At 38.7% G+C, this 14,187-nt stretch overlaps 1 protein-coding gene across 10 annotated transcripts in view; it reads left to right on the top strand.

Annotated features, from left to right (window-relative positions):
* The window catches only part of nbeab (neurobeachin b), a 200,852-nt gene that overhangs the window by 38,788 nt on the left and 147,877 nt on the right, over window positions 1-14,187 (top strand). For all 10 annotated transcript variants that reach the window (XM_051957710.1, XM_051957709.1, XM_022189166.2 and 7 more), the window contains exons 2-5: window positions 10,811-11,042; window positions 12,203-12,303; window positions 12,523-12,618; window positions 13,560-13,681. In XM_051957710.1, the coding sequence (XP_051813670.1) occupies window positions 10,811-11,042; window positions 12,203-12,303; window positions 12,523-12,618; window positions 13,560-13,681 (551 nt within the window). The remainder of the gene's footprint in view (window positions 1-10,810; window positions 11,043-12,202; window positions 12,304-12,522; window positions 12,619-13,559; window positions 13,682-14,187) is intronic.

The raw sequence follows: 14,187 nt of genomic DNA, 5'->3' as shown, positions 1-14,187 counted from the left end.
ACGCCCGCCATAGCTTAACCTTTTCTCGCTGCGTCAAAGGCCTGTGGACTGACCGAAGTTAGCCCAAATGATCAGTAAATCACGGGGGCGGGACATGATACCCGTCAATCACTTACAAGAACGAAATGAATGAAAGCCACCGCTGCGTTAACTCGCTGCTATTGGTCAAAAGTCAGTGGCCTGTGGGCTGCCTGAAGTTAGCCCAAATGATCAGTAAATCACGGGGGCGGGACATGAAACCTGTCAATCACTTACAAGAACGAAATGTACAAGAACGGACTGTATCTGCTGGGGCTGTAAAAAATAAGCCCATTTAGAGATATTCTATGTTTTTCTTTTGACTGATTGGTGCTGTTGCTACCTTTTTTTTTCACCTAAACTTAAAACAATCTGTTGTAAGTTATTTGAAAAATACTTTTCTCATCTTTTTTGTGTTGGCCTGGGAGGGCTTAGCCCTGTTAGCCCATTTATACCAGCCGTCCCTGCGTTGTACCTTATCTAACATAATCTTTTGCAAGCTAAGCACCTTCCATGTCAACATGCATACAGTATTTCACAAAGAAACTGCATTGTGAGTTATACAGAATTTGGAAAAGTTTGAGCCAGGTGTTTTTAAAAGTCATTACATTTTTGCTCATGATAACAGAATTGGATATCCCCCTGTGTTCATTAGACAATGATTACCTTTTAAGGGGAGAAAGAATAATTATTTTCTCACTTTCAGCCAGTGTGCAGCTCTGTCATGTGCTTAACTCATTGGTGGAGCAGAATGGATAGATAGGGCATTAGTGTGGTCATTAGCATCGTTCAGCATTGGTGTGAAGGCCATTCATCAAACTTAATGGAACCACAGAAGCAATAAACTGATTTTTTTATATATTTGACACTCTCTTTTCAACATTCTGCACCCCTGTGCCTTAAACGGCTTGACCTTTATTTTGGTGACATTTTCAAACTAAAGAAAGAATGGCCCGGGGTAGACTTCCAGCTTAGCACTTCAGAATTGTTCCCTGCAGTGGCAGTTCCATTTTGTCCCAATGCATGCTATTGTTTGCATAAAATCTTCATACATTTTTTTACATTCATGACAGCCTGGAACAAAATGCAAATACTGTCGAGTTAGCTGTTGGACTCTGGTTTTTGCATTTTTCTTTTCCTTTATGCATTTGCTAATTTTCTTACGTAATTTTTTTTCCATATTAGTTTGAATTGTTTTTAAATGTTTTGCACATGTTTCTCAGCTCCACACTTTCTGTAGTTGCATTGTTAATTAGCTTGTCTATTCTTATTTTCCTGACTAGGTGTGAAAGAGAAATCCAAACTTATCAGTCTTAGCTCAATAGCTTTGTTATATAACGTATATGTTTTTCGACTGAAACATGCCCAAGTTTGCTTAGTTTGGTTCCAGAAGTAGGGAATGCTTTTTACCTCTCTGTGTAATCCTATTGTTTTTGGTTTTATAATGCATAATTCAAAATACAGGTATTTTAAAAATATTCATTATTTTTTGAATGTCATATTTCAAAAATAATGTGGTTCTACATCTTAAGTTATTTATGCTGGTGTTTCTTTGTGAATATATTGTGTTATCACATAACATTTGCTTTTAAGTCTTTTACGCTTCAGACACATTCATGGGCCCTTGCTCCATTGCTGCTTAAAATATGCTTTTGTGTAGTGAGTGTTAAGAAGTGAGCAGAGTTGTTACAAAATCCAAGTATTCTGTACGAATATTGTGTTTCGTGTTTAACTTCCTCTGGTGTTGATAAGTACTTGGCTGAAGACTGGTCAGTTCATTGTTTCCTCCTCTTAACTTCTGTATACCACATTTTTGCAGCATACTTTATCTCTTTGACGGAATGAGTTTTCCAGTAAAAGGTACACACGTGGACAAAATTGTTGGTACCCCTCAGTTAAAGAAGGAAAAACCCACAATTCTCACTGAAATCACTTGAAACTCACAAAAGTAACAATAAATAAAAATGTATTGAAAATTAAATAATCAAAATCAGCCATCACTTTTGAATTGTTGATTAACATAATTATTTAAAAAAACAAACTAATGAAATAGGGCTGGACAAAAATGATGGTACCCATAACTTAATATTTTGTTGCACAACCTTTTGAGGCAATCACTGCAATTAAACGATTTCTGTATTTGTCAATGAGCGTTCTGCAGCTGTCAACAGGTATTTTGGCCCACTCCTCATGAGCAAACAGCTCCAGTTGTCTCAGGTTTGATGGGTGTCTTCTCCAAATGGCATGTTTCAGCTCCTTCCACATATGTTGAATGGGATTCAGATCTGGGCTCATAGAAGGCCACTTTAGAATAGTCCAACGCTTTTCTCTCAGCCATTCTTGGGTGTTTTTGGCTGTGTGTTTTGGATCGTTGTCCTGTTGGAAGACCCATGACCTGCGACTGAGACCAAGCTTTCTGACACCAGGCAGCACATTTCTCTCCAGAATGCCTTGATAGTCTTCAGATTTCATCGTACCTTGCACACTTTCAAGACACCCTGTGCCAGATGCAGCAAAGCAGCCCCAAAACATTACTGAGCCTCCTCCATGTTTCACCGTAGGGACAGTGTTCTTTTCTTCGTATGCTTGGTTTTTGAGTCTATGAACATAGAGTTGATGTGCCTTACCAAAAAGCTCCAGTTTGGTCTCATCTGTCCAAAGGACATTCTCCCAGAAGCTTTGTGGCTTGTCAACATGCATTTTTGCAAATTCCAGTCTCGCTTTTTTATGAGTTTTTTTCAGCAGTGGTGTCCTCCTTGGTCGTCTCCCATGAAGTCCACTTTGGCTCAAACAACGACGAATGGTGCGATCTGACACTGATGTACCTTGGCCTTGGAGTTCACCTTTAATTTCTTTGGAGGTTGCTCTGGGCTCTTTGGATACAATTCGAACGATCCGTCTCTTCAATTTGTCATCAATTTTCCTCTTGCGGCCACGTCCAGGGAGGTTGGCTACTGTCCCGTGGGTCTTGAACTTCTGAATAATATGAGCCACTGTTGTCACAGGAACTTCAAGCTGTTTAGAGATGGTCTTATAGCCTTTACCTTTAAGATGTTTGTCTATAATTTTTTTTCGGATGTCCTGGGACAATTCTCTCCTTCGCTTTCTGTTGTCCATGTTCAGTGTGGTACACGCCTTTTCACCAAACAGCAGGGTGACTACTTGTCTCCCTTTAAATAGGCAGACTGACTGATTATGAGTTTAGAAACACCTGTGATGTCAATTAAATGACACACCTGAGTTAATCATGTCACTCTGGTCAAATAGTTTTCAATCTTTTATAGAGGTACCATCATTTTTGTCCAGGCCTGTTTCATTAGTTTGTTTTTTTAAATGATTAGGTTAATCAACAATTCAAAAGTAATGGCTGTTTTTGATTATTTAATTTTCAATAAATTTTTATTTATTGTTACTTTTGTGAGTTTCAAGTGATTTCAGTGAGAATTGTGGGTTTTTCCTTCTTTAACTGAGGGGTACCAACAATTTTGTCCACGTGTGTAGCTGCAGGCTTTTCTGATTCTGTAACTGAACTTCACCAGATTTTCTTCCAAGTACTGGTGACACTTTTGCTAGAAGAAGTCACCAAGCCATACTGTTCTTTTGAATACAAATATGTTTGTTTTTGGTTTATTTTTGTGCTTGTGAATGCAATACTAAACATCATATTTATCGTGTTTTAACCATTGATGAACACTTGCCTCTAATCATTTGGTGCAAGTTCAAAACAATCTCAGCTGGGAAACCACAGATGAATACATAATTTTTAATCCATTCAGTGTATTCTTTCATTGTAGAACACCCAGTTTATTGCAATTGGGGGTAAAAACAATTTTTTTTGAAAAATGGGAAACACGTCATAACAAACTTCAGTATCAACAGAATGGACGTTTCTTCTGCCTACGTCTGCTACTCTCCAGTGCTGTAGTTGAGTGTGTCTTTGAACCAGCAGCACTTCTCATTTTATTCATTTAGAGATATCAGGGAGGACATTCCTTCTCTCCACATCTTCTGCCAAGGACTCCTTCCCTGCTACGTTCACACTACACCAGCAGTCTTTGTAAATAGGACATCAGTTCTATTTATTTTCACCCAATTTAGTGGCCACTGTAGGCTTCCCTTGGAAACTGTCTCAAGTCCAATCTTTGCTGCCCGTCACCATGGCGACAGCAAACCTTTAGCTGTGGCCTAATCAGAAGCAGCTGAAAGTGGAGGGATTCTTGGGGGCTCAGATGTAACTCTCTTAATTTTTATTTTTATTTTTTTGCCTCGTGGCTGTGAGACATTAATGTTATTATTTTTAAAAGGAAAAAAAAACCTGCTTGATTGAGGCTCATAACCCTGCTTCACTAAGAGTGTCCACTGGGGTAAATAAATGACCTAAGCACACACCTTAATTGCTTTTACATAAACAATATTTGGTTTTGCTGTGCAGTAAAATAAATGCATGCTTGGTGGAGTGTTATTCCCAGCACAGAAAAAAAATAAAAAATAAAAAAAATTCCCTGACATAGCTGAGCTGCTTTCATTTCCTCAAGCTCTGCTGGGTTATCTGTAATATCACAGGATCTCGTTACTGGCAAGGCAGCCAGGTGAAAGCGACTAACCTCATATGTTTGTGAGCAGCTGAGTGATCGCCCATTCTGCAAGGGTGACTGAAAGACGTTGTTGCTGATCTGGTTTCACCTGTGGTTTGTGAATGGTGAGGGATTCTCTTGGCGGTGAGTCTGAATGGAGCTCGCTGTCACTCAGTCCTGCTGCAGCCACCCTGACATCTGCCAGCTTGAGCTGCACAGATACCAGTTGGAGCCTAATTTAAGTGTTACTACTCTCCTGCCTCACATTGTGGTGTTGTTTCTGTACCCTCCCTCTCTATTTTGCAAATCATCAACCCGCAGTTCCACTGAGCTTCTGGGCGTCTTAATAAGCCGGAGCAGATATTCTTAATTGAAATTATATGATTAGCCGTAGCTACAGGAAGCAGGTTTCCTCCTTCTGTGGGCCACTCTCCTGGGAACAGGGAAATGGGTTAGCTTTACTGCTGTCTGCAGAACCCTGATTAAAACCAGCACATGGGTACTTGCATCATACAGTATGAATTGCTAGCTGCTGAATTTGCTTCTCTGACTTACATTTCATTTCCACATGGCTAAGATCTTCTCTAACAGTGTGTGTGTTTGTGTGCTTCCACTATTCAGTGCATTTGCTCTATGTTGAACTTCTGTGCCCCTTTGATGTTGAACCGCGGTGCATTCAAAGACATGTCGAAAGATTTAATTCCATTTGTGTTTGAGTGGAAACATCATGAATGCAGATTAGTTAAATGAGTGTGCAAAGACTATGATAAATGCTTAAGCTACTGACTGACAAGTCGTTCTTTGCTACGGCTGCAACGCAGACCTCAAACATTTGTAGCTCCTGAAAGATGCTACAAATCCGTCATTTTTCAATTTCCTCCCCTTAGTGAGACACCCGAGACAGAAAAGAGAATTATGTATATGCAATTGGTAATCTCTCCTATGTGGATGAGGGAACTGTGATGGTGTCATTATTTTATCAATTAACTGTCTACAGACTGGGCTATGGATGTGATGATCTAATTTTGTTCATGTATTGTTTTTACTTGTAGAAAGGTGACACTAAAAAGGATTTCTATAATTTTGTTTGATGTATCAGACATTTCAGTATTTATTCATGAATCACGCAAAGTTTTGAATTCAGCTGTGAACAAGAGGCACAATACAGATTTACCAAACACATTCATAGCAACTTTCTCAGCAGACGTAGACCTGTAATGAACGCCTACATAATGTTATGTATTGTAATGTACTTTTCCAAGACAGACTACCCGATTTACAAACCATTTTTGACACACTAGTACCTTTTCACAGCTTGTTCTCAGTCATGAGTTGTGAGTAATCTCCATTCATTTTCTTTAATATCAAGTAAAGTTCTTTTTTCCCCCCATACAGTCTTAATAGCAGTAACGGCCTTTGATTAATTCATACATTCACTGAGGAACACACTTACCTGTCAGCGCATAGAATTAAACAAATACAGCAGCACTTTCTGCTATAAATCAGTACAGTGGCCCAGTAACAAATGTGGTATTTTGAAATATTGTTAAATTAACCTCTTTCTTTAAACATCTCGACTCATTTGCATCTGAATTTATGACCCGTGCGTCTTAGAGAAAGCTGGAGTTTTACTGTGCAGATTGCTGATAGTGCTATCATCTGTGAGTGTCAGTGAGAAAGGATTTAGCAGAAGAGCTCAGTCTCACCACCACACTGAGCCTCCGCTCAGTTTAGCTGTGGTAAACAGACCAAGGCTAGCAGTGTTCTATCATCAGGAACCATCAGGGGTAGAGAGATAGGCGCAAAATAAATTAGTGTGCAGCCACATTCTCTCACTGTCAGTGTTTCCTGCTGTTGTTGGGTCCTGGCAAACCAGCAGGAAGTGAGAAGGAATATGAAATATTTAATTTTGACGGTGTAGTTTTAGAGGAAGGAAAAATTTACCTTGTGGCCACTATTGAAGATAGAGTAATCTATTGCTTTAGCTGGAATGAACCACATCCCCAGAAAGTGTAACATTTAAGCTTTACTTTATGGGAAAATACTAAATATTTCATGCCACGGGAATCTATACATAGCTTTTGTGGACATATTTTTTTAGTAGCTGTAAAATTAAAACATGTTTGAAATGATTCAAATTCAATAAAGCACATCAATGTCTGATTTGCTTTGGTATTCAGACTCTTTATTACCCTCCAAAGCCAACATTTGCAGCAGACACACTTGTAGTATATGTGAGTTTTTACCGTCTACCACACTTTTTGTGCTGTTTATGCCATTTTTTTGTGGAGTCCCTGTCAGATCTCTGCAGACTGGATGGATACAGTGAAAGGAAAAGCATTCTTCAAGTCTCTTCAAAGATTTTTTTTAACAGATTTACCTCCAGATGCCAGCTGGGATGTTGGTCACTAGACACTCAAACACGTTATGAAGCCTCTGCTACATTGCTTGTGCTGAAATGTCACTGTCATACTGAAAGGGGAGTCTTCATTGTGACGCCATCTGCAGATTTTCTTCTTGCCTTTAAGCTTTGTTTGTTTTCCTCAATCCTGGTTATGCTGCAACCATCATTATCTGCATTGTTAGAACAGTGTTAGCTGGGTGATGAGCCGTGCTTTTCACTTCATCTTAGTTTACCTTGTGATATTCAGGCCAATGCTCTGTTTTTTCTCACTGCATAATAGAATATTTTCTTTTTATGTCATGTCTGTCATGTCTACTGTCATTAAGTAAACCCCAGGCAGCCTGCCATCTTCCTTTAATTTAGGAGAGGAATTTATCCGGCTATTCTCTCAAGAAGCCCTGATTAATGGCGTGTTATAGAGATCTTTCTGGCAGGTTCTCCCTCTTTCCAGCAAAAGCCGTTCTCATATAATCCTAATCTAAGAAACTGCAAAAAGAATCTCCTATACTCTGATGCAGAATCACCACCTGGCCATTTCACTGGCAGAAGAGGAACAGGTCAGACACCTCTGCCTGACCCAGTTAAAGCTGCAATCAGTTTAGTTAAGGGTAGTTTCACATGCAGCAAAGATCTGACACCTGGAGGCAATATGGTATACATGTCACAATGCCCATATAAATTTTTAAAAACATTTGTTTATTTAGGCATGTCTGTAATGCAACCAATGTTCTTCCTGAAGCAGCTGCATTTTGTAAGAATTTCTTTATCCAATCATGGAATGTGCTGGTGGAACATGAGTTGAAGTTTACAGGTCATATTCACAATGTAGCAGCCATATTTGCTCTGCTGTGATGTGAAAGATCACGCTGCAGCAGTTTGCCCCTGATTTTGGTCATTTACACTGATTATGGGGTTTACATCACTTAAATTAAGTGGTATTCAAACTGCACATTGATTTTATTCCATCAAATTTTTTGCATGGCTCTGATAAGCTCTGCTCTCCTCTTGCAAAGTGTGTAATCAGTGATTTAATGTCTTTATTTACCTCTTGTAGCAATAATGGCTGAGAATTATTCTGGGGATCCGAAACTGCAATTACACCACTTCTCAGGATTGTGACATGCTTGTGAATAGTGCGATTAATGGAAATAGCACAGAAGAATGATGAGGCTTAGTCTAGACCTCATGGCTCTTGCTCCTCTTTTCATGTGCTATTACGTGATGACTGTCATTGTGGCTGCAGCAGAGGAAGCTTTTGTCTGACAATAACTTCCTTACATACAAACAGCCTTAAAACCCAACTTAAAAAGTCTCTTCTTTTATATTAATCAGTTGATATGCAAGTATTCTTTATGCCAGTAAACTGTGGTGTATACAAACTGAGTTGTTGCCATTGTTAATTCAGAAAAGAAGGGAATGTGACAGTTTACTTCATAGTGCTGTCAGGTATTTTTGATTTTGTTTTGTGCTATTCCATTATGAGTGTGTGTATGTGGTCTACTTGTTTGACAATCTTTATGCATTCTTTGAATTATGTATGTTTTGTTTCACTCATGCTGAAATGTCAGAGTGAATTTGCAAGATGTGAATAAAATGTCCAGCACTGTAATAGTCCTTTGTATGCCTGACCAGACCTTCTGGCATGATTGGGGGTTTTGCTACCAAACTGCTATTGTCGTGCAAAATATAATGCTCATCCAGTTAGACTTGGCCACCAGATGCACCCTGTTTTACCCAACAGAAATATTAAGCAACAAAATGCTGCTATACTGGAGTCTGTTTGGCATTCGGCAGCAGGAGATGCATAGTGGCATCAGGCAGGTGGCAGGAGGAACCGGCAGTTTGGCTTTGATAATTGTCTGTGTACCGATAACAAGCTTTCCACCAGTCTGTTAATTTTCCATACCAGTTAACATAATGACTATATTTAGACAGACTTGTTACAGCTTGTTTGGTTTTATAGAAGTCATGTGCACATTTTGTCCACTGAGCCACTTCAGACAGCGTATTACCTCCACCCCATGAGTTTTCAAGCTCTGAATTCCAGTTACTGTTGGTGCATCACTGAACAATGCCTCTGCTTTCTGTGCTCACTGATGAAGATGTCTGGTTTTGGGCTGAATTTCAATGTTGGGATGGCTTTCAAAATATTGGCAACAGCTTTTTCTGTGTTTTTGCCTTTGTAAGTGGCGGAAAATATTATTCATCAAGAATACATTTGTCACTTATACCACCATGAGGACCACATGATACTGAAAATAACTGACAGTGGTGTTTTGTTTTAACAATATATGTTGCAGTAGGAAAAAAAATATAAAAATTTTCACCAGATGGCTTGAATAACTCTATTTGGACATAATTAATCACTCAAGGGTGAATTTGTAGGGGGAAGCATTTGCATAGAAACTACAATAATAATAAATAAATAAATAAAGCTGTCTTAGAATCTTTCCCATGAGGTGTAACACTGGGAAAGGCATCCAAAATAGTTTTTTGCTTGGAATAACATTCAAATCTGGCTTTGCATTTGTCATACAGCTTTGTGGTGCTGATTTAAGTGGTCAAACAAGTTATTAGTTGACGTATGACATTATTTCTTTTTGCAACTCTTTTTGTCTGTTTTTTTTCCTGTTTCTTGCTCATTTTGCTCTGCGAATGTGTAGCCTGCATGTCAACAAATCCCATGTCTTGTAAAAAAAAAAAAAAAACTTCATGTATTCGAGAACCTTTAGATCAGAGTGAATTATTATTTTTTTATAGGACTTTCAGATTTGTCATGGAAAATAAGAACTTTGAAAATTTTCTTTTTGTGTCAAGCAGTAAATAAGTTGTAACATAATATGTTTGAGTTCAATTATCTCACTGCACATTGCACTTCCTGCCATGTGACTGTTGTGCATGTATAAATTGCAATATCTATACTATTTTGATATATTGCGCAGCTCTATTCTACATAACCTACAACAGCAGTTGAATGCAGAGAGCAGAGCACTTTTCTTTTTTTTTTTTATGCCCATTGATGTTTGCCATACATCAGCTTTACTCTATTTTTATCAGCACAACCACTTCACTCTTAGCGAAGGCTGTCTCTCAGATCTTCAAGTCCAAACAGCGCAGTGATACACATCATTGTAATGTAATTGAGTTGAGATCTGGTGATGGTTGAGGTAAGGCTCGATTCATATCTCCATGGAATAGCCTCCTGCTACTTTAGGCTGCTTTTGCTCTCACCTAGCTATTACCTGTCAATCACAGTAATGTGCTGTGGGTATCTAGGTCCATTTTCCACCTGCTTGCTTTGATGCCCACCAGCAAGTTGTTGTCAGTATGCTCCATATATACTATGCACCTCTTTAGAGGGCTAATTTCATGCTTTTTGGACTTGAAGACCACATTATTGATTGTTGTTTTCTGCTTTCTTAATAGTGATTATCATTTGTGATTTAAAAGGGGCAGTGGGGCTATAGGGACTCCATTTCCCTCCTCTTTTCATTAAATGCTAGACAGTTTTATTTTCATGGGTGCTCAAATTCAGATCAAAATCTTACAGAAAATTAAGGGAAAGCCACTTCTTTCTTCCAGTGCAGACTAGCCCCTATGACTCGAGTGGTGACCTGATTTTTTTGTGAAAGGATCCTATTGGTTAAATCTCCCCATAGAAACAGTCCTAATCAAGAAGAAGTTTGGAAGCTGGATCCCACAGCAATGCTCTGTTACATCCGAATACCACAGAATAGAAATTAACCAGCATGTAGCAGGCATAAAAATACAATCTCTTCTCACATTTGTCATCTGTCCCACCTTATTTTTGCAGTTGGTAGGTGGTGAGTTTGATCTGGAGACAAACTTCATTATCCAAGATGCAGAAAGCATCGGCTGCATGGTGGAGCTGTTGGAGCACTGTGACATCACCTGCCAGGCCGAAATCTGGAGCATGTTCACTGCCATCCTTCGGAAAAGTGTCCGAAACCTGCAAACAAGCACCGAAGTGGGCCTCATCCAGCAGGTGCTCCTCAAAATGAGCTCAGTGGAGGACATGATTGCAGGTATGCTAATGATGTGAGCAGGCCTTTGTTTTGTTCAATATGAGTGAAAGTACAGGTATCTTTATGTTCACATTGATTGCTAGCATGTGATTGTCCAGCAATTCTAGTTATGAATTCTTGGTTCGGGCTTTCAGTTGGGCTAGAAAGCAGTCTCTCAGTATCTTTTAATAGATTTGAAGTTTGACAGTAAACTAACAGAATAACAATATATATTTTAGAAGGAAAAGGTCAGTCTTAAGGAATCAAGGTGACTTCTCCATAGTAGTTATACACCAAAAATGTAGATTATAAAAGAATATGAATATAAAAGTATTGTTTTAAAATTAGGTTTCATTAGAACTATTTAATCATTGTCAGTCTCTTTCATTTTTTCAGTAATTCAATCAGTTCTTTGAGACATTGGTTATTACAGAAAAAAATATCACAATGGCACTTGAAAGTAAATTTTAATTAGAAGTGAATTTCAAGTGTTAGCACTGTGGGTTTTGATTAATAGTCATCTAACTTTGCAAAACACTTTCATTTAGGCAGTATATTTCTGCTATATTTAACGCAATATGACAGTTATCCCCCCAACCCACTAGTAGCAGAACCTCAGTACTTCTTTTGTCAAGTTTCAGACACATTGCCATGAAATTTGGCACTGCCATCAGGTCAGAATTTCTCCTTAACCAACACTCGAGGCAGAGTAACAAGTGCTGTAGCTGATAGTATGATGGTTTCACACAAGGGGAGTTAAAAACAGGGGAAGTTATGAACAACACAGCCTGTGTGAGGGAGAAAAGTTGAGACTCAGTTCTTTATATGTTGCTCATAGGCCATTTAATGATACCAAGCTGCAACTGATGGATTTTAAATGCATTTTCACTGCAGTGTTTCAACTTGCCATAGACTAGCAGATAGTACTCTGATGTAGTTATTTTCCATGTAATTGTAGCAGAAGTGTTTTTGTATTAAATATAATGGAGTTCTACAGACAATGAACTCTAAGCTAAAGTGAAAGTTATCTCAGAAGTTGACGCATATGAATACTTTTCCTCATGAGGGTCTTCTGTGCAGAGTGGATGAATTATAATAAATCTAAAATGCAGCTGTGCTTGATGATTGTCCCCCTTCTCCTCTTTGTCCTCTTGTCTCTCCTTGTGCATCTTGCTTTAAAGACTTGCTAGTGGATATGTTGGGAGTGCTGGCCAGCTACAGCATCACCGTGAAGGAGCTGAAGTTGCTGTTCAGCATGTTGCGAGGAGAAGGTGGCCTCTGGGTAAGTGATACCAGGTGTGTGGCGGTTTGACACTGTCACTTGAGTTGCCTCCAGAGATCCATCAACACAGATTTGTTTGAGGCTTGTTTTGTAACTGACTAACTGCAGAACGAGTGAATGAAGCAACTGATAAGGTATTGAGTGTCTACGGTCCAGCCAGTCTAACAGAGCGCTGTGACTGTCTTGTTAATGCTCTTTTTATCTTTGCCACCTTTGCAGCCGAGGCATGCCGTCAAAATGTTGTCGGTGCTGAATCAAATGCCCCAGAGACACGGTCCAGATGCCTTCTTCAACTTTCCTGGTCGCAGCGCAGCAGTAAGCTTTCATATTTTTGAGTTGTGCATTCTGATGAGAGAATTGCCTTTTTGGACAACCTGACATGTTACCAGGAAAACATTTGGAGATTAACAAATAAACAAAAGAAGCAATCTTAACTCATACAGTATTCCATGTCAGAGATTTATATTGAACAACCAAAAACATACATTCATCCACATCCAAAAAATGTGTCCTACACACCGTCTGCACTCTGTATAGTTGTATACGAGAAAGTTGATGGCTATGTTAGGACAATACACTATCAGGCTAAAAATGTGTGACATTGTGCAGTCCTTTTTCCCCACTACCCGTTACACTTTGTTGCATCTTTTTCCTGCCTTGCTGCACTTTTAATCAACAAGTAAATGAGCTATCACAGTAATGCTATTAAAAGTAATGCTTCACTCATGGTTATAGACTTGTTTTAAACTACTTTGTCCAGAATCTTGGAGATTAACAGCAAATTTACTCAAACGTAAATGGACCTACGTAGAATCATCGCTGGATTTCTTTCACAGAGGCTGGACACTTGCTGTAATAGAATACTCTGCATGAGAAAGAATCATGATGTCATCAGCTCGTCCATAACATTGTGGAGGTCACCACATGCTTACAATTTTACATCACTTATTGGATATAACATGGTTAATCAGTTAGAATGTGCATATTTGTTTGACCTAAACATTTTTCGCAACAGACATGGTTACAAAAATTGTATGAAAACTTGTATGAAAAACTTTCTTTGGATTTGGATTATTATCTATATTTGTTTGTTCAGAAATATTGATCACATTAGTTTTATACCCTGACTCAAGTTGATTTCTATAATGTGCATTACTGTAACTATAAACTAACTGTAATCTAAAGGCACTGCAAAGATCTTTGAACTTTCTCTCATATTGCATGATTTCGTCTTTTTCTGTATTTTGTTGTCGTAGGCAATCGCTTTACCTCCTATTGCAAAGTGGCCTTATCAAAATGGCTTTACATTCAACACCTGGTTTCGAATGGATCCCCTAAATAACATCAATGTTGACAAGGACAAACCATATCTCTACTGGTGAGTACACAAAAACATACGTTTGTTCTCGGTAGGCTCACATCGCTCTGTCGGATTCTGTGAATCCTCATTATGACACTAAAGAGAGGAAAATGACACTTTACTGTTTTTCATCAATCTAATTGCAAGAGCTTTGTATGTGAAATCATGTCTGCTCTGCAGAGACCTATAAAGCTACCAGCAGCTTTATTGTCAAAGCAGTATGCTGTCTGATACTCTGTGACCTACAGTGATTTTCTCATCTAAGCAGATTATGACTGCAACTTGTTTTTCAAGGTTAAACTAGTTTTAAAGACACTATTTTTTCACACACTGGAAACAGTTATGTAATGTGGTTTGTGAAAGGGCTTCATTTTTCCAGATAATGTTCGTGAATTATAATGGAGAAAGAGGGGAATTAAGTGAGATTATTGAGATTAAAACCCATGGAGGCATGAACTACGGCGGCTGGAACTGTCTGCTGTAGAGGTGGATTGCTGCAGTGGGAGACACTATAGAGGTATTAA

Source organism: Acanthochromis polyacanthus, chromosome 13, assembly GCF_021347895.1.
Source record: "Acanthochromis polyacanthus isolate Apoly-LR-REF ecotype Palm Island chromosome 13, KAUST_Apoly_ChrSc, whole genome shotgun sequence".
NCBI lineage: Eukaryota > Metazoa > Chordata > Actinopteri > Pomacentridae > Acanthochromis > Acanthochromis polyacanthus.
This window is presented reverse-complemented; position numbering and strand designations above follow the sequence as displayed.